This window comes from Microtus pennsylvanicus, chromosome 2 (genome assembly GCF_037038515.1).
Source record: "Microtus pennsylvanicus isolate mMicPen1 chromosome 2, mMicPen1.hap1, whole genome shotgun sequence".
In the NCBI taxonomy this organism is placed as follows: domain Eukaryota; kingdom Metazoa; phylum Chordata; class Mammalia; order Rodentia; family Cricetidae; genus Microtus; species Microtus pennsylvanicus.
In genome coordinates this window covers 5,275,974-5,302,765 of record NC_134580.1, presented here as the reverse complement: position 1 = coordinate 5,302,765, position 26,792 = coordinate 5,275,974, and the positions used below count along the sequence as shown (strand labels likewise).

Here is a 26,792-nt window from a genome sequence, read left to right as displayed (position 1 = left end):
AGGGGACACTGCAGTCAACCTGAATTCAGCAGACGGGCTGTCGGACAAGAAAGACCCAGAAGATTCACTGCCTGCCAACACCATCAACCCCACTCTAGGGGACACTGCAGTCAACACAAATTCCGCTGATGGCCTGTCTGCAAATTTCTCTTCCCCTGAGCCACCTCTGAAGCGGAAATGCATAGGGGTTGTGAACATAGCCTTCACCGAAGAGGAACCATCCACAGAGCCAGACATGCCCAGTGACCAGCCCCAGGATGTACCCACAGCCTCTGGAACCAGGCCACTCCGGGGCTGGAAGCTGATCAAAAAGCGAATGTCCCAGGCACTCAGAGCACTGTGCTGCTGCTGCCTGCCCACCCCTGAAACTGAAGTGGCCTAGGAGAATTCCAGCCCTGATAAGGAGTGCCTGCTGCAGGAGGCAGCCAGGCCAGAAGCTCAGATTGCTGTGGCCCTGCAACCCAGGGCAACAGGCCCCTGCATCCATACTCCAGCTACAGGTTCTGAGCTACCGGTTCACTTCCCCTTTAGCTTACTGCTGCCCAGGCACTGCTTGCCAGATCCTGAACTGGACAGAAGGTACATCTGCCCACTGAGCCTCTACCTTCTCATCTTTCGTTGTGCTTTTAGGACCAGTACCCAGAGTGTTTAAAACACCTCCCTCTACAACCAGCAATGGCTTGGATGCCTACCTCATGCTGACCATCTTGGTCACATCTTCCTCTCCAACTTAACGTGGAACTGTCGCTCAGACCGAACTGCAAGAATGCTCTTAATTCATCCAGGGCTCCTGTGTTTCCCGACAATTTCAATCCAATCTCCTTGCATCATTTTGCAAATGGATTCCCGAATGACATTTGCCTGCATTTCACATTGTTCTGCTCCAGTGTTGCAAGGGCACCTTCCATATAGGGTGCAGCTCTCTTAGTCATCGATGTCTCCCTGCACACAAGGAAATCCAGGTGCTCCATCTGTGTTCACTCTGGACCTGCTAAGATCCTACTCACAATGTGTGGGGAGCACGCATCCCTTTGGACACTGCTGGAAGACACTAAGAACAGCGCTTCCTGTGCCACGCATCCTCATGGCAGAATGCAGAAATTCCTCCCGAGCCTTGGAAAGGAGATCCGGGTCCTTGAATCTGATTGAGAGGGAACAAAGGGCACAGAATCGGAGTTTAGGCTTTACTCTGAACCCCCAATGTTCCACTAGTTTTGATTTGAGTGTTTTGTGGGTTTTTTTTAAGTAACTTGGTTACTTGGTTTTGTTAGTTTTTATATATCTCTAAGAAAAATGTTTTCATTAGTATACCTTAGAAATACTCACGTAATCTCAATTTAAATAGAGAAAATAGTACATATATGATTTTTCCCTCTGTTGTTAATGTTTTATTTAAATATCTGGATACTCATTTGTAACTATGAAAGCCTTATGTAGACAATAAAATTTAATGAAGAGCCAAAAACAAGAGAAGCTGCTGGTCCAGACTTGTAGGAGAAACTTTGGTCAGCCTACTCAAGCCTCAGCCACCCTGCCAAAACCTGCCCACACGAGCATACGTGGCAGGAACTTCCTCCCTGAGCAACCTAAGGGCTGTTGCTTTACCCAGAGACTGCGGACAGAGAAACCGGACCAGAGATGCCAATGAAAGGACAACACAGCAGAGTTGGCCACCTGAGCCCGTGGGACCTTGGGATGGGATCTGAGAGGCCTGCCCATACCCTCAATAAAGGAGTTGGCTTTTGGGTGTCCCCTGACTTCCAGAGTCTGTGTGGTTGACTCCTCCATGCCTTTTCGCCCCTCCCACAAATGGTATCCCTGCAGGGTCACCCCCAACACAGGTTGATCTTGGCTCAATTTTCCTTCAAATTTCCTCCCTCCTCCTCCTCCCCTTCCTCTCTATATTTTCTTTTTGTGCTCTCTGTTCACAGGAGGCTCTCAGAAGCTCACCATCTCAGACTTGTCCTGGTTCCGTAGTAGGAGCATAGGCCGCAACAGCCCACTCTGTCCTCCCAGGCCACCTGAGAGAAGAGGATACTTAGTTCCAGTCAACCTTATCCTGTCACTCAGTGTCTTCAGCTTCAATTGCCCGGACTAGTCACATGGCTATTGTTGAGCCAATCACTGTGTCCGAGGTAGTGTGATGTTCTGATTGGCCAGGCCTGAGTCATATGACTACCCAGGCTGAAGATTAAATTAATTTCTTTTAGAACCACAGACATTGAGAGTTAAGGCAAAAGGAAGCAAGGGACAGGAAAAGAAGGGCAATTATCAGATGTAGGTGCAGGCCAGCTTCCTGCTAAAGAAGGGAGCAGTCGGCCGGGCGGTGGTGGTACACACCTTTAATCCCAGCACTCGGGAGGCAGAGGCAGGCGAATCTCTGTGAGTTTGAGGCCAGCCTGGTCTAGAAGAGCTAGTTCCAGGACAGGAACCAAAAAAGCTATGGAGAAACCCTGTCTCGAAAATCAGAAAAAAAAAAAAGGGAGCAGTCACAGGACACCAGTCACAGGGTCAGAAGGGCAGGTTAAATCGTCAGGCAGTTCACACCTACTCCATTGAGAGACTGACCCAAATTTCTCTGCTCAGAGAAAACTTAAAATTTCTTTCTTTTTTAAAATTTTAATTTCACATGTATGTTGGTCACAGAATAGCTAATAGTCAGTTCTCTCCTGCCATGTGTGTCCCAGGAATCAAACTCAGGCCTTCACTCTTGACAGCAATCGTATTTCCCCGGGGAGAACAGGGGCTCTGCCATGTGCTTGTAGCTCTGCCTCCAGCAGGGGGCTTTGAATTCAGGCCACAGCTATCACAGTTTTCCTCCCTAGCTAACCCAGAGGGGTCCCCAGTGACTACACAGGGTTTAAGACCTACCCTTACTTTTCATTTGGTAAAATCTCTGGTAAAGATTGAAAGTTTGTGAAATCAGATCTGTGAAGAAAATAAAAGGAATAGATGTTAATGGGCCAGGAAGAGTACACTAAAGCACACAACCTAAATGAAGATACACTTAATGAACTCATCTCCCAAGAAAAGGAAAAAAAATAGTAGCATTCATTCCTGATGTCAGTTGAGGATGAAATAAAAAGCAATCCAGATTAATCAAACCCTTAGGAAATCAAACATGATAAGAAATCTTTGTTCAACAATGGCCTAAATTTTAGTCTCTAATTGTGAGGTCCTCTGGGCAGCAGAATAATGTAGTCTTCATCTTTGGGTGGCAGAATGGATGGAGACCACAAAACTGCTGGGTCCAGGACTCTTAAGAAACAGGATCTACTGCCTTTAAGACTTTACCAACATTGGGTCAATTCCTCAAAGAAGGGGCTTGTACACCCAAGTCTTCCTGTTTCCTAATCTCCTCCCTGGGCTCCCAGCCCTTTAGAGGGTACCATTCACAATCAGGGTGGGTCTACAACAGTCACTGTCCCACATGCCAAGGCTCCCTGGAAACTCCCCTACAAATGCACAGGTGTGTGCTATCCAGCCCAGGTTGAGAACCAAGACTTCACAGTTCTGCCTGTTAGCTTGGAAAATGCTTACCCACAAAATCATGGTGGCACTGATTACCCCAGGGAAGATACAGCCACAGGACTGGACACATGACATAAAGTCCTAGTAATCTGAAGACCTGATCCTGGTGGGGATCCTCCAGAAAGACAGGTGGTCTGGGCAAGCCAATCAGCACCCCTCCACAAGGCTTTGACATAGAGAAAGAGACAGATCTCCCCTGCTTTTGGCAGTAGATGAAGAAGCAGGATCTGCTGGTAGGGAAACTGAATTCTTAGAAGGGAAAATTGAGGGTCAGATGTTAAAGAAATGCCTGCCGTAGACAGCAGCCCAAGACAGACCCAAGAAAGGCTCCCCCAGGCCAGATTGGTGAAGCAGGGAGTTTCCTGGGGTTTTTTATGGGAGTGAGGAGGATGCACAGGCAGCTACAGGAGGTTTCTGGGTGTCATGCAGGTTACACCACTGAAGATGCCCCACTCTGAAGCCCAGCAGCTGTTCGCCGTTTACAGGACCTCAGAGAAGCAGAGCTTCGTGGGTGTCTCCTCCCTCCTCAAGAGAAAGTGAAAAGGGCATGGTCTCGTGAGAATTTTCTTTTTCGGACAGAATAACTTCTGTGTCTCCAGATGGCAGCATTCATGATCAATCCAGAGGAAATAACCACACTACCACAGCTCTCAACATACAGACTCGAGAATCTAAGAGAACCATGGCAAAAGCACAAAGGACAACCTTGAATCTGATTGTGAATGGACCCTTACAGGCCCAAAGATCCCACTTTTGACCAGCTGGTATTAAACGTCTGCTCACGATTGTGTCAGAATTTGTGCAAACACTCTGTAAGGGCTACTGATGTGGGAATGAGGGGACAGGCTGTCTCAGGACAGCAGTGGGATGCAGTGATGTGGGAGTGTCAGATATCAATCTGTTGATTTCATTGGCTAAGCAATAAAGAAACTGCTAGGCCCATTTGATAGGCCCACCCTTAGGTGGGTGTTGTAAACAGAACAGAATGCCGGGAGGAAAAGGAAGTGAGGAAAAGGAAGTGAGCTCAGACTCGACAGCTCTCCTCTCAGGAGTAGACGCAGGAGAGACACCATGCTACCTGCTCCAGGGAAGACACACGCTATGAAGCTCCGACCCAGGATGGACTTAGGCTAGAATCTTCCCGGTAAGACCGGTGCTATACAGATGATAAGAAATGGGCTAGTCCAGGTGGGAGAGAGAAGAAGAGGCTAGATAGGAACGGGCCAAAGCAGTGTTTAAATGAATACAGTGTCTGTGTAATTATTTTGGGTAAAGCTAGCCGGGCAGGCGGCTTGGGGTGTTGGGGACGCAGCCCCGCCGCCCTTATTACTACAATGCAGGATGCATTTATGGTTCTCAGTGCAGTTGGTGCAGGGTCAATGGTGCTGCAGTATGCAGCTGCAGCCTTGGTTATGCTTTGGGAATTGTCCTGCCTTTCCCCAAGGTTGTTAAGGATCTCTGGGACAGCCTGCACCTGCCGGATGCCCCGCTGTAGTAATTGTGTACAGAGTGGACTACATTACAGTAAGGACTTCATACAACATCCTGGTCCAGTGCCTAGAAGCGAGCCAGGAAGTAGCTCCCACATGTGTGGTGTTCTGTGAGGGCTGTGTGGATGTGTTTGAGTTGCTGCCCCTCTGGGCTACAGCTCTTCATCTCCTCTTTTGGAGGCAGGGTTCCTAAGAGCACAAGGACCCTCACTCCTGTATGATTGACCACTTGGGCCTAACCATGACTTTTCCATGAGGCCAGGGGTCTTCTGAGGTAGGACAGTCTGGACACAGTCACCAGGAAACACCTCCTGACTGCTTTCTAGGTGCCTTTGTCTGCACCAGAAAGGGGTTGCTCTGCTAGATTTTGGGGACTTTCCAAGTGTGGTTGCTGAATCTGTTTCCCATCCCAAGAAGAATAAATCCAATCGCTACCCCAGTCCCTACACAGACCACTCTCCTGTACAATCACTACCCCAGTCCCTACACAGACCACTCTTCTGTACACAGAGCCAGTCAGGACACCCGGGGGCCAATTGCCGTCCCCCTGACCCAGAGGCACGAGAAGTGTGTATATATTCTGGGGATTCACTGGGAGGTAATGCTGAAAAAAATGTGATGTTCATGTCCAAGGTGCAGCAGGAAGAGACACATAAAATGCCCAAGCGAGAGGACGATCAGATAAGAGGTGACAGAGTCCTCTACCCCTCGCCAAACCATCAGTGTGGTGAGGAAGCCATGGAGCAGAGGTGAGTCTGGCTACTTCTTCCCCTCAGCCATGGCCACGGAGAAGCATTGTGCCCCAGTGGCCAACAGTAGCAGGCAGAGTTCTCAATGTTCCCACAAATTAAGGAATTTGGGGTGTCTCTAAAGATGGAACCTATAGACGTCCCTCACAAGGTTGTGCAGGTTTCTGAGAGCACGGGACTCTGGTTCAGTGTCAGGCTGCAGTTAAGTGAGACATTACCTGAAAAGAGACCGAGGTGTGAGCTAGAGCTGTGTAGTCCAGGATTCCATGGCTTCTGATCTTTTATCACTGTCGACCATGACCCCCAGAAAGAACTGTTTTCACTATACCGATTCAAACGCAGTCATATGGACAAGAGGAAAGCAGACATCGAGGACACAGATTTGACCCCGCTGTGCAGGAGGTAGTGAGATGCTAGCAGCCTGTGATATTCATCTCACCGGCTTTGTCTTGGAAGTCATAACCCAAGACATGAACCTTCTTGTGGTGAAAATGGGGAGGATGGATGCTTGTATTTTTGCCAAGTGAAAGTGACTAAGCCGAAAGTCTAGAAGGAAGACGAGGCTAAATCAGACTCCGTAGGCAGATGCCCTTAACCAATGCAGAATCTGGTGCTGTATCTCCAAGCTTGGTGTAAAACACCCTGTGGTTTCAGGGTGCTGTGGCCATTTCTTCCCCAGACTCTTGAACTCCTTTGGAACTCTGAAAGCCTGGAATGATGTTCAAATGCCTACAAGGCTAGAAAAGGATGTCAGATCCCGTGTCACTGTGGTTACAAACTGCTGTGATCTGTCACGTGGGAGCTGGGAACAGAAGCTGCATCCTCCTGAAGAGGAGCCAGTGTTCTTCCCTGCTAAGCCCTCTCTTCAGCGAAGCATGTATACTTTGCAGCACAATGTCTGCTTTCTGCTGAGACCCACAGGACAGCAGGGCTCCCAGCAGCAGCTCCGAGGCTGCTCATCCTTGTGCTAGGAAGCTCTGCAACCCCTTAGAACCTAGTCATGGGCTGTCACACAGGCTTGAGCGTGTTTGATTTATGGTGTATTGTCTAAGGGTATACAATCATTACAGATTCTGAGGCAGCCTGTGGCTTCTTGCTGGTGAGAAGTTCCATGCATGTGCAGGCATGTATGCACATGTGTGTATACATGTCAACGCCAGAGGACAACCTTGAGTGTTCTTCCTTAGGGATCATCATCTTGTTTTTTATTTCTTGATACAGTCACATTTTGCTCTATGGTTCACCTCTTGAGCTATTCCGGCTGGCTACTGAGCCCAAGGAATCCTCCTGCCCCTGCCTCTCCACTGCTGGAATTCCAAATGTTTGCTACCACACATGGCGTTTTCGTGTGGCTTCTGTGGATAGAACTGAGGTCCTTGTGCTTTCAGGGCAGGAAGTTTGTCAACACAGTCATCTCTAGCCCCATGAGAACCTTCTATACAAAACACCTACAGGATCCCTGGTACCATTCACATGGAGAAGTATCCCTGTCAGCTCTGCATCTACAGCGTTATAGAAGGTTCCTAGGATGATCTTGGCTCAACGTTTCCAACATTCTATGTGGCTCTTTTTCTGGATCAAATCACAGAACAGTCTGGTGCCAGCAAAGTGAAGAGCACATCTCCTCTGATATGACGCTGGTCCCCAGGACAACATCCCTGGTGTTGGTTAATAAAGTAGGACTTTTTCTTATTATGACAGTATTTTCCCTCCAGGAGATTTTCCCTCCAAGCAAGCTTGGTCACTCAGATATTTAACTTCTTCTATCCCCAGTAATAATTCATCAACACCCAAACCATTGGAGATAGTCTCCCTGGACTTCAAGGCTTGCTCTGAAGGTGCCCTTTCCAGATATAGCTTAGTAATCTAAGCAAGACCTGGCATGTGCCTTAAATTCTTCCTGAAGCAGGCTCCAGGTACAGGTAATCACATGATGACTTGACTTGACCAAGAACTACATACTTGCTAGAAGGATTCTTTAGTCAAGGAAGGGCTTAGACACCCTAGACTCTAGGACCTAGAGCATTCTGTAAGGGGTGGGGCTGGTAGGGTGTCGCAGAGTAATCCAGGATGGCTAGTCTAGTCTTTGTTGATAAGGATAATGAAGACTGAGGCAGCCCTTTGGCATCCAAAGATGGGTTGAAGCTGGGTTCTGGTGTCGAGGCCTTAGATAGGAAATTGCAGGTCTCAGTACCACAAGTTGGCAAAGTATTCAATGCTCCAGCCTTGCCTAAAGCCAGCAGAAAGGCTCTGGGAACTGTCAACAGGGTTATAGGAAAGCCGGTGGAGACTAATAGTCCCCTCAAACAAAAACTGCCAACTTTGACTGTCAAGAAGGTGAGTGCGGGACATGAAGAAGACACACGTGCACATGCTTCAGCACTACAGATCACCGAGAAGCCTGCTAAGACCAAATGCTCTGTTCTTGCTACTGATGACACCTACCCAGAAATAGAAAAGTTTTCCCCTTCAGTCCTCCAGATTTTTTTTAAAGATTTATTTACTATGCATACAACATTCTGCCTTCATGTATGCCCGCACGCCAGAAGAGGGAGCCAAATCTCATTACAGATGGTTGTGAACCACCATATGGTTGCTGGGAATTGAACTCAGGACCTTTGGAAGAGCAGCCAGTGCTCTTAACCGCTGAGCCATCTCTCCAGCCCCAGTCCTCCAGATTTTGAGAGTTCTGACCCGCCTGAGCACCAGATTGCACATCTCCCCTTGAATGGAGTGCCTCTCATGAGCCTGAGCGAGGAAGCCGTGTTTGAGAAGCTGCTGCACCCGGACCCCCTTTGCCTCTGAAGACACCCTTTCTACCATGGGAATCCGATCCACTGCCTTCTCTCCACCCTGGACGTTCAACTGCCACCTGCTTGTTACAATGCAGATCTTTTACCTTTTATTCCTTTATGGTTTGTGTATATTGCAGTAATAAATTATTTGTGTGTAGAAAAAAATATTTATTAGGATGCTCTAACAATAGATAAAGCTCTAAGCCAATGGCCAGGGCATCCGTTCAAAAGTGAGCGCTATGTGTAAGTAATTTCACAGCTTCTTCAGTTTCTCACCGCCAACAGCTACTCCCAGACCGGAGGACCATTTCTTTCTACAACCCACCCAACAAGCAGGCTTATCACAGAGGAGTTCCCAAATGCATCTCTCTTCTGACCGGAGGAACATCTCTTCCAAAAGTTCCCATAAGGAGTCTCACAGGGCCAGCAGCTTCACGCATCCACACACCAGATAGGGACAAACCAATCCCACTTCCGCTGAGAGCAATTCCTAGCCAGGCCCTGCACTCAAGACAAATCCCCACACCACGCTGGAGGAGGATGACTAGTCCAGAATGTAGGAGCATCTAAAAGAAATTGAACCGAAACTCTTCATCAGCAGAGTCCACAGTGGCCTTGGTTCTTCCCGCTGGACGAGGCCTGCAGACCCTTCCGCTCTTCTTTCTGGCCTCCTCGCCTACAAGCTGGACCCGGGCTGACTGGGTAGCTGCAGGAAGGGGAAGCAGAGAGTCAGAACCGAGTAACAGCCAACATTATCCATGCAGTTATGACTGCCCACATAACAGTCCTATAACATCAACATTGTCATTCCCTCATGAGATTCAACAATGCAATAACTTGCCAAAAATGTTAAGATCCAGGATTTGAATCCAGGTCACTTAGTTACAAAAACTACACTCAACTAGTATCTGTTTGTGGTTAGCGGAATGAACCAAGACCTAGACAGATGAACCAAAAGCAGAAGGAGGTGAGGACCTGGGTCCTCCTCCTTCCAGGGCCGCTGCCCCGGAGAGGTATGCTTAGGATTTTTCCCTGAGCGAGCTTCTCCCTACCCCCTGGAAGTAGATATATTTAATCAATCACTTCCCAGTTCCTCACCAGTCCTGAGGGCCTTCAGGGCTTCCCGCCATTCGGCATCCATTTGAGCCCTGTAGTCCCCAAACAAGGAGCGCATCAGCTGTCTCTTTCGGGGCAAGGGGGTTTTCTCACTGCGCAAGGTTCGGATTGCCCCAACAGCCTGCTCTTCTGCAGACAGAAATAAGGAGCTGGTAACTTCATACACACTCCCTACCGTCCAAGTACAAAAGCAACAGTTCCATCCCCTGGCAACGCCATCAGCCACAGCACTGTCACCGGTTACACTTCCCTAACTAGAAAGAAGGGGCTCTCACTCTGCTTTGGGGTGGGTCTCTGCGTCTTGAGACCCAGCTCCAGCTGTTCCACACACCAGGCCAGCTCCCTCGCCAGCTGCTCCGCCTGTGATAGAAAGAGGGGCGTGGCTGTGACAGGCATCAGGATCCCACAGACTCCCGTCCCATCCCTTCAGGGCCTTAATTTCGCCTACCTAGACCACACTCGCAGGCGGGCCAGCACCCAGAAAACTCACAGGGAATCCCAACCTTACCTGGGCCTCAGCACTGGGGGGAGCTTCCTCTGGAACAGGTTTCTCGGAGGTCTTTTCGTCTCCATTTGTCCCAGAGACCCTAGTCGGGATTTTCTTCTTCTTCTGCTTCATCGACACAGTGTTGCCTACGGGACGTGCTCTGGTGCCGGAGTCACAAGCAGGTTGCACTGAACTGAGAAGTGGAGGGTCTGAGGCACCGGAAGTCGGGCGGGGGAGCCGGGGTCTGCGCGGAGAGCGTTGAGTTCTCCGGCCTGAGGCTGCTGGTGTCTCCAGTGCAGGACGCCCTAACTCCTAAAAATGTGGGACAGGACGAAATTCACAAAGACCCCACACCCAGGGCCTCGCCACAACACGCCTTCTCCCGTAGCTCACCGCCAGGCGCCGTAGCGTTTACCGGAAGCTACGTAAGTCCTAACAACGCGGTGAACTCAATCCTCTGGAAACGCGTCTACCGCACAGAGTTCCGCAGCGGGCCAGCGAGCAGAAAGTACTGGGTGAACCGAACGCTCCAGGCTGGGAGTGCAACAACTCTGGGAGGATGTAGAGAGCGCAGGGACGAACGTGGAGGCCTCGGAGAACCCAGCAGAGTGCACCCACGAGAAACCATTCGGACACGCGGTGAGATAGGAATGGAACATCTCTCCCTTCCCTGTCCCCCCTCGGGGCGGGGCAAAACGCCCAGAGGCGGGGTGGGGCGGGGCTAATTCCAGTTCCAGGGGGTCCAAGGTGTGATTGACTTATACTGAAAGACCCCAGCTTAGCTGCTGTAATGCCATTTTGCAAGGCTTTCACACAAACAAATGCAAGTTCAAGGTAAAGTCGGTACTCCTAGGCGGCCAAAACAGGATATCTGTGGTCAGACACCAGGCCTAGGAGGGGAACGAACAGTTCTGGGAAAAACTACATGTACCCTAGATAGGGCCAAGTTTGCTATTATTATCAGACCTTCATGTCTCCGGGAAACTTGTCCCCTAAATTAACCCATTGCCTCATTCGAACTGACCAATGAGATCCCTGTAACCATGCATTGCTTCTATATGCCTGCTTTTGCCACCCTTTTCCTATAAAAAGACCTTCTCCCAGCCTGCAGGCGCACAAGTCCTCTGAAAGGACTTTGCCGCCCACAGGCACCTGTGCCCACCCAATAAACCTCTTGCTAATTGCAGCCAGTGGTCTCAACTGTTCCTTGGGCTAGGGGTCTCCTCCTGAGGGAAGGACCACTATGAGGGTCTTTCAATACAACTACAATAATATGGAGATATTGGAATGTTGAAGATCTAGTGGCTAATTACTTTATCTTGGACTAGTTCTAGAACAGCCATTTCTTGCCCATCTCTGTGTCAGAACTAACATCTTGCTGTGATTAATAGATTAAAAACCTTTTAGAGGGACTGGAGAGATGGTTCAGCGGTTAAGAGCACTACCTGTTCTTCCTAAAGGTCCTGAGTTCAATTCCCAGCAACCACATGCTGGCTCACAACCATCTGTAGTGAGATCTGGTGCCCTCTTCTGGTCTGCCGACATACATGCAAGCAGAACACTGGATATATAATAAATAAATTTTTTTTAAGAAAAAATAATTTTTAGAATCTGTTAAGTTAGCAGACCACTAATTTCCACCAATCCCAAAGTTCTGTTAACATTTTGGGCCTATAGAAATGCTTCCCCATCGCACTGTAACTGCCTCTCTGGTGTACCCACCAATGTATTCTAATTACCTTGATTTATGACCTTCTTTGTTCTGTAAAACTAAGATTTCATGAAACTCTTTCCACATTGGAACATGGATTTTAGGATTACCTAAATCTGTGTTCTTGGATCCTCAAAATGTCTCCAGAACAAATCATCTCTCATTCCCTTTTACTGCTTCGAGCTTTGCTTCTTCAAGGCCCTTGACAGTTGGTTCACTTCTCAAACCTTGAGGAACAGCCCGTGACTACTGTTGTGTGGTATTTCCCTCAGAATCCCAGACAGGATGGGGGAAAGGAGGCTTGTGAGGTTCTGGATGAAAACTAAAGGTCTGGGAAAACAGAAAGATTCTTGCCAGCTGTCTAAAAAGGGGTAACAACTGCTTGGGGAGGGAGTCTGACTGTCTGGACGTGGAGGGGGTTCTCAGACTCTCAAACTGCCTGTGGGCTGGGCCGAGAGCTCCAGGGCCGCACTTTCTCAAGCCATCACCCAAGCTGGGGGTGGGATTTAACATGGTGCAATGGTTTTTGGGTCATCCCTGCTCCTTGTAAGTAACCTTTCACTCATATTCCTGGTAGTAACCCCAATAAAAATGTACTGGCTTACCAAGTTGGACTTTCGTGAAGTGGTTACTTTGGTCCGTAATGGATTCCCTTTCTGGAGTGCGTGTGTGTGTGTGTGTGTGTGTGTGTGTGTGTGTGTGTGTGTGTGTAGGCCAGAGGTCATTCTCAGCTGTTCCTCAGAAGGAATTCACTTTGTTTTTGTTTTAATATGTAACTATGTCTTAAGAGTTCTTTTATTGCTGTGAAGAGACACCACAACCATGGCAACTCATAAATGAAAATATTGAGGTGTCTTCACCTACAGTTTCAGATGTTCGGTCCATTATGATCGTGATGAGGAGCATAGCTGCGTGCAGGCAGATGTGGTACTGGAGCTGAGAGTGTTACATCTTGCCGGCAACAGGAAGTCAACTTGACTATCACACTAAGTGAAGCTTGAGCAAAGAGACCTCAAAGCCTGCCCCCACAGTGACATACTACCCCCAACAAGGCTACACCTCCTAATAGTGCCACTCCCTTTGGGGACCATTTTCTTTCAAACCACCACAAACTACATTTTTACTCTTTTTAAAATGAATCTGTGAGTGTGTGTGTGGAATGTGTGTGTACACTCATATATACCGTGGCGCACAGGTAGAGGTCACAGGAAGATTTTAGGGAGTCAGTCCTTTCCACCGTGTGGATCCCAGGCCTCGAACTTGAGTCCTCTGACATGGCAGCAGGTGCCGTCACCCACTGAGCCATCTCACACCACCCACCTTGATTTTTGAGACAGGGTTTCTTACTGGGATGTAGGCTAACCAATTAGGCTAGGTCGGCTTGCCAGCAAGCCTCGGGTACACTAGTCTCTACCTCTTCTAACACTGAGATTACAAGCATGCACTAAACCCCATAGGTTCTGGGAGCCACTGCAGGGCCTCCTGTCTGCACCTTACCCATATAGAGTTAGTTCCCCAGCCTCTGACTGATTGATTTGAGACAGGGTCTCAGGTCCTGAGGGTAACCTTGAACTTCTGATGCTTTTTTGATCCTCCTGCCTCCACCTCTTTGATGCTAGGATTACATGCAGGTGAGTTTATGAATTCTGGAGATCTAACCAAGAGAAAGCTTTGTGCATCCTGGGCAAGCATTCTACCAACTGAGCTCCATCCAAACACAATATACATACATACGTGAACACATGTGCTGAGAGAGAATGCCTCTGTGTGTGTGTGTGTGTGTGTGTGTGTGTGTGTGTGTGGTGTTTGTTGTTGCTAGTCAAAAAATACTAGCTTAGGATAAATACGCTTGTCTTTATAAACAAAAATAATTATAGAGTACACTTTTGAGAATGAAGTATTTCCTCTTTTGTTGGTTTACTGAGACAGGGTTTCCCTGTGTCCTGGCTGTCCTGGAACTCACTCTGTAGACCGGGCTGGCCTCAAACTCACCGAGATCCTCCTGCCTCTGCCTCCTGAGTGCTAGTGCTGGGATTAAAGGTGTGCACCACTTGCCCGCCAGGCCTAAGTATGCATGTGTGTCTACTCAGGACTTGTGTGCCTGGTGCCCAGGGAGGCCAGCACTGTAGATCTGCTGGGACTGGATTTACAGACAATTGTGAACAGCCAAGTGGATGTTAGGAATCGAACCTCCAGTACCCTATAAGAGCAGCCAGTGCCCTTAAGTGCTCAGCAGCGTCTCCAGCCCCTTTTCTTCACTTTATAGTCTGTAATTTTCCAGGTAATTTTTATAAGATTATCTAGTCAATATTTCTGAAATCCCAACAGACCTTTTTGTATGATTTTTTTTTTTTTTTTTTTTTTGTATTTTGAGACAGGGTTTCTCTCTAGCTTTGGTTCCTGTCCTAGAACTAGCTCTTGTAGACCATGCTGGCCTCGAACTCACAAAGATCCACTTGCCTCTGCCTCCCGAGTGCTGGGATTAAAGGCGTGCGCCACCACCGCCCGGCTGTATGAACGTTTTATATAGTAACAATTTTTGTAAATGGTCTATGAACACTCCTACGAAACAATAAACTACTACCTGCTTACGGAATTTGGCATGTTTTTTCACTCACCTGTCAAATTGTTGGTTCCTTCTTATGTGTTTATGTTTCCTTTACCAGTGTGAGACATTGAAGCTGTGGCCTGGCACACACTAGGCAGTCTCTCTGCCACTGAGCTACACCCCAACCATGTGACTTTTTAAATCAAGCTACAATCCGTTCTAATTCTTGGAGCCTTTGAATTAAAATCTCCCGTTATTCCGTTATCTTTAGTTCTTGCCATGCTTCTGATAGTATCCTCTTACTAAGTTGAACTTCGTTGTGTGCTCGGGTCCTTTAGAACCGCTTATAGCAGTAAGGGACGCTGGACTTGTTCAAAGGGTATAGCTTTGAACCATCGAGTCGCCAGAGTCGCCAGACTTTCCTGGATCTAGAGCGGCCATACGGAGGGGCACGGGGCGGGGCCGCGGCCGGAAGTCGGGCGGGATTTGAAGGGTCGGTTGCGGTTGATTTGGGCAAGCACGGTGCCCAGCGCGACTCCCATGGTGAGTTAGTTCCCTAGGCGAAGCCTCAGCTTGGGAACTGTCACCTGCTGTCCCCAACGTGGCGGCAGCGGATGGCGGGGCTGGTTCGAGCTGGGGCAGAGGCGGCGTGGGTGGGTTTGTGAGGAGGTGTGTGAGGGATCGTGATGGGGTAGGGGCGGGGAGGGACTTGACAGGTGTGCGATGAAGATGGCCCGGACTTGGGAACTCAGTTAACGTTAGAGAACACAGCCCGGGGGTGCGTTGATTTAGCTCCAAGCCAGATTTTCTGTCCTTGGTGCCCAACGGTGGTGGATCGGTGGAGCCGGTTCCGAGAAGAAAGGATTTTGTAGCTGTTATGGGGCGGGGGGGGGGGGGGAAGGTAAGGAGGGAGGCCTGCTGAGATAGTGTGCTAGTGGGTCTTTCTTTCACTTAGCTCAGCTTTTCGCCAGGAAAATTTGCTTCCAAGTTTATTCAAGCCATTGGCAAGATCGATTGCTTTGTGGGTGCCACACAGAGGTTTATATTTCTTTGCTGCGTTGTGGCATGAGCAGCCCTGTAATTCCTGGAGGTTCCTAACGTGGCTGCACGTCTGGGAACTAACATTGATTTATCAGGCTTTTACATGTTGGTGTGATTAGATTGAATCCACAAGGGTCATCCTGTCCATAATCCTAACTCCTCCCGCCAAGTCTCATACCCTACTGTCTGGCCTCACTCCAGCAATGTCCAGCCCTTCTTCCTTCTCAGAGCATCCCACCGCTGCTCCTTCCACCATCCTCCCCCGACTCTTCTTCAGAGAAGCCCTTGCTTAGCTCCTCTCTAAACCGTCTTCACGACACGTCACTCCACAGGTGACGCTGTTGTTGCCTCCTGATAGCCATCAGCTTTCTTTTGTCCTGAAACCGAGCAGAGTATCCCCCCCTTTCCCGGGGAAGCAGAAAGAAGAGCCCATTGGCCAAAGACACTGCATTTGGACAGCTTGTTGTCCTGTACAGGGTGTGTGCAGGGTGTGTTGCCCTCTAAGCACCGTTAGCCCTGTAGATCTGTGCTGCAGAGCCTACTTTCAGGATGCAGGCCTGTGGGACCTAGTGGAGTGCCTCCAGGGTGTGCTCTACATCCTGGCTTTTCTGTCCACCCCGGTGTCTCAGCATTTCTAGGACCTGGCCTGCGTGCCTTTACACTCCCCACTTCCTTCGTTTCTACCACTGATTTCCTTCTTCATCTTTAGGTCGCCTGTTCAGTAAGACCTGCTTTACTAACTAGTTCTAATGCCCTTCTCCGACTCCTAGTTCAAATGCCCCTCTCCTACTCCTCGTTCTAATGCCCCTTTCCTACTCCTCGTTCTAATTCCCCTCTCCTACTCCTCGTTCTAATGCCCCTCTCCTACTCCTCGTTCTAATGCCCCTTTCCTACTCCTCGTTCTAATGCCCCTCTCCTACACCTCGTTCTAATGCCCCTCTCCTACTCCTCGTTCTAATGCCCCTCTCCTACTCCTCGTTCTAATGCCCCTTTCCTACTCCTCGTTCTAATGCCCCTCTCCTACTCCTCGTTCTAATGCCCCTTTCCTACTCCTCGTTCTAATGCCCCTCTCCTACTCCTCGTTCTAATGCCCCTCTCCACTCCCCAGCTGGCCAGTCTCACTGACGCATTTACTATGACCTTTTTTTTTTGTATTTATTTATTTATTATGTATACAATGTTCTGTCTGTGTATATGCCTGCAGGCCAGAAGAGGGCACCAGACCTCATTACAAATGGTTGTGAGCCACCATGTGGTTGCTGGGAATTGAACTCAGGACTTTTGGAAGTGCTCTTAACCACTGAGCCATCTCTCCAGCCCCTTACTATGATCTTTTATCCCAGTGAAAGGACAGTGTTCCCTTCTCTGTCACTCCGAGAAACAAGCAATATAGTTGATGTACAGAAAACAGTCTTTTATTTTATTTTATTTTATTTTCTTCTTTTCTTTCCAAGACAGGATTTCTCTGTGTATCTCTGGCTATCTTGCAACTTGCTCTGTAGAGCAGGCTGGCCTCAAACTTAGGAATTCACCTGTCTCTGCCTCCCAAGTGCTGGGATTAAAGACTTACACCACCATGCCCAGCTCAGGAAAGACTCTTTTTTAAAAAGGGTGGGGGTGTGGTTTCCCTACAGGAAAAGTTCATAGGCTGGTGGGTAGTATCTACCAGAGCAGTGGTTCTCAACCTGTAGGTTGGCCCCTTTGGGGTTGTGTATCAGGTAGTTCCATTGTGATTCATAACAAAAATCATAGCAAAATTGCAGTTATGAAGTAGCAATGCAATAATTTTATGGTTGGGGGTCACTACAACATGAGGAACTTTATTAAAGGGTCACAGCATTAGGAAGGTTTCCTGCCTTTTTTCTACCCTGGAGATGGAAATTTGGAATGCAGTGTTGGAAGGATCGAAAGAATATCAGTCCCCTCGTGCCCCCTGGGGCAAAGCCTGAGTTGAGAGTTAGGAGCAATTAGCAACTCATCTAGGTGGAGAGCTCAGGAGCCTCTATGTGGGAGTGTCCTGTCTGCCCAGAGAGGCAGATGACTCTCTCTGAGTTTAAGACCAGCCTCACTCTACACAGTGAGTTCTAGGACAGCCAAGGCTACACAGAGAAACCCTGTCTCAAAAAAAAAAAACAAAAAAAAAAAAAGGAGGATGGCCTGGAGAGATGGCTCAGCAGTTAAAGGCTAGGCTCACAACCAAAAATATAAGAGTTCGGTTCCCAGCACCCACAGCTGTCCCTCCAGGTAGAAAGAAAAAGAAGAAGAAGAAGAAGAAGAAGAAGAAGAGGAGGAGGAGGAGGAGGAGGAGGAGGAGGAGGAGGAGGAGGAGGAAGAGGAAGAGAAGAAGAAGAAGAAGAAGAAGAAGAAGAAGAAGAAGAAGAAGAAGAAGAAGAAGAAGAAGAAGAAGAAGAAGAAGAAGAAGAAGAAGAAGAAGAAAACAGGAGGGAAAAAAAAGAAAAGAAGGAAGAAAGACAACACCTCTCTGGAGTGGGGCTGGGGGCCTTTGCTGATAGGCACCCATATTTTGGTTTTGTTTCCGTTTTGCTTTGACTCATATTCACGTTGCAGCCAATGTTGCAGCCTGGGGAGGTGGCTCGACACTTAAGAACACTTGTTGTTCTTTTTTTTTTTTTTTTTTTTTTTTTTTTTGTTTTGTTTTTTTGTTTTTCGAGACAGGGTTTCTCTGTGGTTTTGGAGCCTGTCCTGGAACTAGCTCTTGTAGACCAGGCTGGCCTCGAACTCACAGAGATCCGCCTGCCTCTGCCTCCCGAGTGCTGGGATTAAAGGCGTGCGCCACCACCGCCCGGCTCGTGCGCCACCACCGCCCGGCCACTTGTTGTTCTTGCAGAGGACCCGACTTCGGTTCCCAGCACCCACACTGTGACTCACACCAACCATACCTCCAGTTCCAGGGCATCCAGAGCCCTCTTCTGACCTCTACAGACACTGCCGTACATGATGTACATACATACGTGCAGGCAAAACACCCACAAACATAAATAAAAGTCTAAGAAAAAGATTTTAAGCCACTGTGGAACAAATCATTAAGGTAGGCATCTCCAAGGACCTGGCCCACTACATAAACGTTGAAATAAATTAGAAACTGTCAAAGCCAACTTCATCAGAAATCTAGAAAACAGTCATGGGTCTGCAGCAACCAATGAAATATTAAATGGGGAGCGAGGCAACTACAGAATGGAAGGAGTGCTTTGTTATGTCCTTGCCTGCCTGTGTCCCGACCCTTTCTCTGCTCGTTATCCTAGAGCAGAAGACTGCATTCCCAGTGTTGGTCCTGGGTCCCTAGTTCCAGAGGGAACAGCAGATCTTTCTCAGAAGTTCCTGGCCCTAACCCTGTCTGGGCTTCCCGAAAGGACTAGTACAAGACACATAGCGCTGTTCTGCCTAAGTCGACTTCGGACGTGAAAATAGTCAGATCAGAAACACTGCATTGTGATTCTTTTTCTTTTTTTCTTTCTTTTGGTTTTTCTAGACAAGATTTCTCTGTGTAGCCCCAGTTGTCCTGGAACTCACTCTGTAGACCAGGCTGGCTTCCAATCAGAGATCCATTTGGCTCTGCCTCCCTAGTGTTGGGATTAAATGCTTATACCACTACCGCTCCCTAAAATATTGTAATTCTAAAGGAAACTACCTGGTTTATTGTTTATGGCTAATGTATAGTCAGCTGCCAACAACCATGGAAGATAGGCTGGAATATATTTTCTTGGGAGAAGTGAGAGAATAGAGAGACACAGTTGGGGAATTTAGAAAGCCACAGCCATGCCCAGCATGGGGCAGGAGCCCAGAAAAGACCTATGAAGACCATAAGTTTCAGCACCAGCACATCTGAGTTTACACAGAGACTGTGAAGTCATTGTTATGACATCACAGAGCTAGGTGGTGGTGAGGTGACAGTGCACGCCTTTAATCCCAGCACTCAGGAGGCAGAGGCAGGCGGATCTCTGTGAGTTCAAGGCCAGCCTGGTCTACAGAGCAAGTTCCAGGACTGCCAGGGCTACATAGAGAAACCCTGTATCTCTAAAAACAAAATAAAACCTACCAACCAAACAAGCAAACAAAAAATAATGTCCAAGAAGTGCTTCTGGGCAGAGCCGGTTTACAGACCAGGGAAGTTTTGTATTACTTTGGTTCTTGATATTTAAGGAAATCTTGGTTGAAACACTAGCTGAGAGCCGGTGATGAAGTTCAGTGGTAATGTTTGCCTAGTACTGAAGTTCAGTGGTAATGTTTGTTTGCCTAGTACTGAAGTTCTCAGTGGTAATGTTTGCCTAGTACTGAAGTTCTCAGTGGTAATGTTTGCCTAGTACTGAAGTTCAGTGGTAATGTTTGTTTGCCTAGTACTGAAGTTCTCAGTGGTAATGTTTGCCTAGTACTGAAGTTCTCAGTGCTAATGTTTGCCTAGTACTGAAGTTCTCAGTGCTAATGTTTGCCTAGTACTGAAGTTCTCAGTGGTAATGTTTGCCTAGTACTGAAGTTCAGTGCTAATGTTTGCCTAGTACATGTAAGGCTCTAGGTTCAGTGCCTAGCAAAGGCAAAAGAAAAGAGAAAAAAAATCTGCCCAGAGTCTGAGGATGACACTTGTGGTCACAATATACCTGATGAGGAATAGCCCTTGTGAAAATAGTTTGGGTAAATAGACTATGGTAATCTTCCACAATTGAGAACAGTAAAGTAAACCTTGCCAGGATTAATGTTGAACACCTTCAGTCCAAGTACTCAGGAGACAGAGGCAGGAAGGTCTCTATGAGTTCTAGTCTAAGCAGACAGCCTTTGGTAGAAGTAAGAAATCTCTAGTGGCTTTTGCTTTGCTTTTCTGGTTTTCGGGCTTCACCTCAATTTCTGTCTCTGGGTTTGTATTAATCGTGCTACACCATGCAAGCCTACCAAGCTGAGTTCTATTCTCCAAGCCGTGTGAGGGAGAAAAGGAACCAACCCCACTAACTTGTCCCCTGGCCTCCACCGGGAACTGTGCGTGCCCATGCACCACGCACGTCCACACACGGAACAACACATGATGGGGGGTTTGTTTGTTTGTTTGAAGCAGGGTTTCTCTGTGTGGCCCTAGCTGTCCTGGAACTAGCTCTGTAGACCAGGCTGGCCTCAAACTCACAAAGATCCGCCTGCCTCTGCCTCCCAGTGTTGGGATTAAAGGCGTGCGCCACCACCACCCATCAACAAAGGATGTTTTAAAAAAGAAGAAAGATATAGAGAAACTGCAAAACATGCAAGCAGAGATGGTAGCATACTAAGAATTAAAATCAACAAAAAGTTAATTATTAGAAAACTTAACTTTTATAGCAATAGAGAAATAAGAGACACAACTAAAATCAGAAATTAAAGTGAAAATATTTTCACCAAACTTATTTGTTTGTTTGTTTTGTCTTTTGAGACAGGGTCTCCCTACTTAGTTCTCAGTGTCTTGGAACTCACTGTCCTGAAACTAGCTCTGTAGACCAGACTGGCCTTGAACTCACAGAAATCTACCCAAGTTCTGGGATTAAAGGCATGAACCACCACGCCTGGCCAGCAGCCAAACATTTTTTTTTAAAGGCTATGGCTCAGTGGTAAATCTCATAACTAGTTTGCACAGGGCCTTTGATTCAATCCCCTGCACCATTCTTTAAAGGAAATAAAAATTTAGAAGCTAATGTTCCTAACAGTTAAAAATACAAAACTCAACAAAATAACGACAAGGCAAACTGAGTAGTGTATTCAAAGTATACTCCACGACCGTATAGATTTAGATCAGGAATGGAGGGATAGCTTAACAGGAAACCCACCAGTGTAACTTACAGATCAATACAAAGCGGGAAAGCTATGATCACCTCAGTCTATACAGACAAACCGTGTGACAAAACCTAGCTGCCCTGCAGATAACACTCGGAAAAAATACTCAGAAAGTGTAATTGATGCAGACCTCTTCAGTGTGGTGGACCCACCACAATGTACCTGACCTTTGGAGACACTGCTCACATGTCTAACTTAGTTAAGAAGCAATCTGAGTATTTATCTTCAGGCTTTTTTTTTTTTCTTTTCTTTTTCGAGACAGGGTTTCTCTGTGGTTTTTGGAGCCTGTCCTGGAACTAGCTCTTGTAGACCAGGCTGGTCTCGAACTCACAGATCACAGAGATCCGCCTGCCTCTAATCTGAGTATTTATCATGTGCCACAGTCTTAACAGCTTTGTCCTGTAGGGCTTGGGATGTATGCGAAGTTCACCTGGTAGACAAAATGCAATTATGGGGAAAGATGCCTTGACATGTCAGTAACGTAACCTCCTCATAGTCAGAGAATCTGTGTGTCCATCGTCACAGCATAGTGTCCGTAACCAAAGCTGCAAGCAGACCAGCTGATAGCAGTAGATGGAAGGATGGATGGAATACAGTTCAGCCATAAATAGGAGTGTAGTTCTCATATACACAATAAAGTGTATATATTTCTAAATCAGTATGCCACATGAAAGAACTCAAGATGTATATTGTATGATGACATTTTTAGAAAAAGTACAGAATAGGTAAATCCATAGAGACATAGATTGATAGTTGTCAGGGAGAGAGACATTGGTTGATCATTGTCAGGCCCTGGAGGCAGAAAGAAATGGGAATAAACTCCTTACTGGACCTAGTTTTGTGGGGAAGGAAAGAGGGGTTAACTCAGGGTTTTGCTACATGCCTGTCAATGATAACCTCAACTAACACCTAAACTCAAGTGTCTGCGTCAACTCCCCAAGTGACTGGGAATAGAGAAACATGCACCCTATTACCAGGGAAGGTTTTACTTTGGAGTGATGGGAATGTTCTAGAAATAACGTTGGCTGCGTGTAGTGATACACCTTTAATCCCAGCACTGGGGCAGAGGTGGAGGGCACAGGCAGAGAGATCTCTGAGTTTGAGGCCAGTGAGGTCTACATAGTGAGTTTCAGGCCAGCTAGGGCTACAAAGTGAGACCCTGTCTAAAAAGAGAGGGAGGGAGAAAGAGAGGAAGAGAAGAGATTTAGCCAGTTGTTGGTTGCACAACACCAAATGTTCAGTGCCACTGGAGTGTCTTCTGGTGGTGGTGCACACTGCACTCAGGAGGCAGAGGCAGGCAGATCTCTGAGTTCTAGGATAACCTGGTCTACAGCGCAAGTTCCAGAATATCCAGGGCTACACAGGAAAACCCCGTCTGGAAAAGAAAAAAAAAAGAAGGAAGGAAAAGAAAAGAAAAGAAAAGAGAGAAACATGTCATTATAGAAGGTGGAAAACCAATGAAGCCACCACTTGAATGTGAGATATTTCTTGGCTCTATACAGCAGGCTATCAAGGCACTGAGGTTTCTGCTAAGCAACATTCCAAGCTGGCACTAACCTTTGCTTGCTGTGTTGGCAGTGTTCTTGGCACATGGCACCCTTCCTGTCTGCCTGAGACATCACACTATGGGACTCATCACCCAGAGAGATTCCTCTAAGACATTTGCACACACCCACAAGGCTTTAATCATGTAGGTGTTTCCTCCCAAAGAAGCATGTTTGTCTTACAAGATATGAAAACAAAGAGTTTACAGGGTTAGGGAGATGGCTCAGTGGTTAAGAGCACTGACTACTCGTATGCCTGGCTTCAGTTCCCAGCACCCACATGACAGCTAAAATCCATCTGTAACTCCAGTTCGAAGGGATCCAGTATCCTCTTCTGACCTCTCAGGCATGTCACACATGTGATGCACAGATAGATACGCAGGCAAAATGCACACACACACACACACATTTTAAAAAATCATAAATACAGTTTGGATGGGTCAGGCAACTATTTCCTTTTAGATCTTTGAGCCCAAACTTTACTTTTAAAAAAAATGTTAGTTGGACATGGCGACACATACTTTAAAATCCCAGCATGCAGGAGGCAGAGGCAGGTGGATGTCCGAGTTTAAGGTCAGCTGGTCTTAGTGAGTTTGAAGCCAGTCAAAACCGCATAGTGAGACCCTGTCTAAATAAATGAATAAAATATACCATACTCTTGGTTGTTTTGCCTGTTTGTCTGTTTCCCTGGCTGACTTGGAATTCCCTATGTAGAAATCCCCCTGCCTCCACCTCCTGAATGCTGAGTTTAAAGGTGTGTGCCACCATGGCTAGTATTGTGGATTTACTTTTTGTTTGCTTGTTTTACTGTGTTTTGTTTTGAGACAGGGTCTCACTCTGTACCTCTGGCTGTCCTGAAATACTCTGTGGAAACCAGTTGTCCTTGCCTGTCTCTGCCTCCCAGTGCTAGTGTTGAAGGCATATCCTGCCTCTGCCTCCTGGATGCTGGGGTTAAAGAAGTGTGCCAGCCATATCTCTCTCTCTCTTTTTTTTTTTTTTTTTGGTTTTTCGAGACAGGGTTTCTCTGTGGTTTTGGAGCCTGTCCTGAAACTTGTTTGTTTGTTTGTTTGTTTGTTTGTTTTTTGTTTTTTTTTTCCGAGACAGGGTTTCTCTCTAGCTTTGAAGCCTGTCCTGGAACTAGCTCTTGTAGACCAGGCTGGTCTCGAACTCACAGAGATCCTCCTGCCTCTGCCTCCCGAATGCTGGGATTAAAGGCGTGCGCCACCACCGCCCGGCAGCCATATCTCTTGATCCCCTCCAGTGATACTTCATCTCACTCTAACAGAATTTTTAGGGCCTATAAACTGAGATTGGACTTGGATTTTTTTAAGGGTTGTGGGGAATTTGTGGGTTTATTTTTGGTTCTTTAAGACAGGGTCTCACTCTGTCACCCAGGCTTGCCTTTACTCACTGTATAGACCACTTGACCCTTGAATGTGCGACAGTTCCTGCCTCAGCCTCTCAAGTAGTAGGATTGGGCATGACACACACCATGCAGTTTTTTATTGCAATGCTTGAGATGGAAAGGGGCCCTGTGCTTGCTAAACAAGTGTCTCCCACTGAGCTGCATCCCTGGTGCTTAAAGGTTTTAAAAATAACATATATAGCCACGCGGTGGTGGTGCACGCCTTTAATCCCAGCACTCGGGAGGCAGGGGCAGACGGATCTCTTTAAGTTCGAGGCCAGCCTGGTCTACAAGAGCTAGTGCTAGGACAGGAACCAAAGCTACAGAGAAACCCTGTCTCAAAAAACTAAAAATAAATAAATAAATAAATAAATAAAATAACATATATAGAGACTGGAGAAATAGCTCAGTGGCAAGAACACCAGGGTCTGGTTTCCAGTACCCACAACAGGCAACTCCAGTTCCAGGGCATCCAATGCTCTCGTCTGGCCCCTGTGGGCAGCTGCACACACATGGTGCACACACATAAACTCAGGCACACACATACACATGAAGTAAATAAATATTTTTGAAAAAACATAAATTACCTGCACTGATATGCCAGACACAAACCTGTGATTAGCACTTAGGAAGCCGAAATAGGAAGATCGGGAGTTGAAGGTTCATCTCCAATACATGCTAAGTTTAAGGCCAGGCTGAGCTACATAAGTCTCTGTCTTTAAAAAAAAAAAACTAAGACCAGACATGGTGGCACGTGACTCCTATAGTTCAAGGGTGGCCTGGTCTACATAGCAAGTTCTAGGACAACTGGAGCAACATAGTGAGACCCTGTCCCAAAAATAAGAGGAGGAGGCAGAGCTTGTTAAAGTGGCATGTCCTTGTGATTCCAGCATCTGAGAGGTTGCAGTACAAGGATCACTGCCAGACATGGCTACATAGTAAGTTTCAAACTAGCCTAGGGCTATAAAATGAGCTGCTGTCTTCAAAACAAAACAAACACAGCAAAGACCAATTATGACAGATCATGCAGCCTGAACGTCTCAGATGGATACTATCTGACTTGCATTTTACAGGCTGCTATTGTCATTGTCTTGGCCTTCTTCCTTCCCTGGCTGGTATTTTCTCCACACAGCTCAAGGAAGGCAAGAGACTCTGAGTAGGCAAAGGCACAGCAAGCTGCAGGCCATCCCTGACGCCCTCACCCTTTCCTCGGTCCTTATTGAGGATTCAGGAGTGTGGGCAACCGTGTTTCCTAGACACCCCATGAGGCTGATGCTACAGCATCCATGTAAATTATATGTCATAGCATTCCCCAGGGCAAGAGGAAGGAGAGGAAAGGCTCTGCCATCTGTGCTAGCCCAGTGGCAGTGCCACAGGAGGGGAGTGCGTTGTAGCTAGAAGTGCCACCACAGTGAGACTGAGCCACAGGTGTCAGTGAACAGCACGACATGTTGCCAGAAAATAGGCCGGTGCTGCAAGCAGAGGCTGAACTCTGGAAGGCTGGGCTGAGGACAGGTACAAGGCAGAGGCTGAGGAGTGGCACATAGGAACCGACATACACAGACCAGACACAGATCCCGCTTGTCACAGAGAAGTGCTTGTGGAAGTGGCAAAGGGTGACGGAGGGGCGTCTTTCACCACTGAATGTCTCTGGGTGGAGCTCACCAGGGGTCCTTCCACCGTCATAGGAGACAATAGGAAAGTCCAGAGCTAATGTGTGTGTGCCTCAGTTAGGAAAGGACTCTCCAGCAAGACCAGTGGGGGAGCCAGATGGAGTGTTCCAGGTGGGCCAGTCCCACAGCTCAGAGCCAGTTACTGCGTTAAGATTAATGAGCGTCTCCACACCTGCAGCAAGTCTGAGACTAAGTCTACATTCTATTAGCCGACACGGACCACACAGAAGACTGCATTCTGGGCTGGAGAGATGGATCAGTGGTTAAGAGCACTTGACCGCTCTTCCAGAGATTCTAAGATCAATTCCCAGCTACCATATGGTGGCTCACAACCATCTGTAATGAGATCAGATTCCTTCTGGGGTACATGAAGAAGCAGCACTCATATACATAAAATACATGAATAAATGAATCTTCTTAAAAAGACCGTGTTCTGGGGAAGAAAACAGGAATAAGTCTGTGACAGTATAATACAAACTAGATGACTTGGTGGGTAAGGGTTTTTGCCAGCAAGCACAATGACCTGAATTTGATCCCTGAAGTCAACAAGGGGGAAGGAGGGGCTGGAGAGATGGCTCAGAGGTTAAGGGCATTGCCTGCTCTTCCAAAGGTCCTGAGTTCAATTCCCAGCAACCATATGGTGGCTCACAACCATCTGTAATGAGAGCTGGTGCCCTCTTCTGGCCTGCAGGCATACACGCAGACAGAATATTGTATACATAATAAATAAATAAATGTTAAAAAAAAAAAAACAAGGGGGAAGGAAAGAACCGACCTCAGTAAATTGTCCTCTACCCACCACACGTGCATCATGACGCGCGCGCACATGGCAAATGTTTTTTGTTTGTTTTTTGTTTGTTTGTTTGTTTGTGTTTTGCTTTTTTCGAGACAGGGTTT

General features: G+C 47.4%; 2 protein-coding genes and 1 pseudogene across 3 annotated transcripts in view; 2 read left to right on the top strand and 1 right to left on the bottom strand.

Annotated features, from left to right (window-relative positions):
• Positions 1-7,840: 7,840 nt before the first annotated feature.
• Positions 7,841-8,740, top strand: LOC142843013 (securin-like; annotated as a pseudogene).
• On the bottom strand, positions 8,710-10,833 carry C2H8orf33 (chromosome 2 C8orf33 homolog). Of its 2 annotated transcripts, none has more exons than XM_075959732.1 (5): positions 10,562-10,833; positions 10,190-10,480; positions 9,957-10,041; positions 9,664-9,810; positions 8,710-9,271 (listed from the first exon to the last, which is right to left on the bottom strand). In XM_075959732.1, the coding sequence occupies exons 2-5, from the start codon at positions 10,298-10,300 to the stop codon at positions 9,132-9,134; spliced, it is 483 nt and encodes a 160-aa protein (XP_075815847.1). In that variant the 5' UTR covers positions 10,301-10,480; positions 10,562-10,833; the 3' UTR covers positions 8,710-9,131. The 2 variants fall into 2 exon arrangements, with proteins under 2 accessions (XP_075815847.1, XP_075815848.1); XM_075959733.1 differs by having other exon boundaries at positions 10,584-10,833.
• A 4,066-nt stretch (positions 10,834-14,899) lies between these two features.
• The window catches only part of LOC142843000 (uncharacterized), a 30,637-nt gene continuing 18,744 nt past the window's right edge, over positions 14,900-26,792 (top strand). The window contains exon 1 of the mRNA XM_075959690.1: positions 14,900-14,970. The gene's annotated coding sequence lies outside the window, so the exon portion shown is untranslated. The remainder of the gene's footprint in view (positions 14,971-26,792) is intronic.

Bases quoted from the DNA above. Each gene is read 5' to 3' on its own strand.
- C2H8orf33 (XM_075959732.1), bottom strand. From the start codon at position 10,300: ATGAAGCAGAAGAAGAAGAAAATCCCGACTAGGGTCTCTGGGACAAAT. The intron at 10,042-10,189 runs GTAAGGTTGGGA...TTTCTATCACAG, and splicing joins CCCCCAGTGCTGAGGCCCAG to GCGGAGCAGCTGGCGAGGGA. The intron at 9,272-9,663 runs GTGAGGAACTGG...CCCTTCCTGCAG, and splicing joins CCTGAAGGCCCTCAGGACTG to CTACCCAGTCAGCCCGGGTC.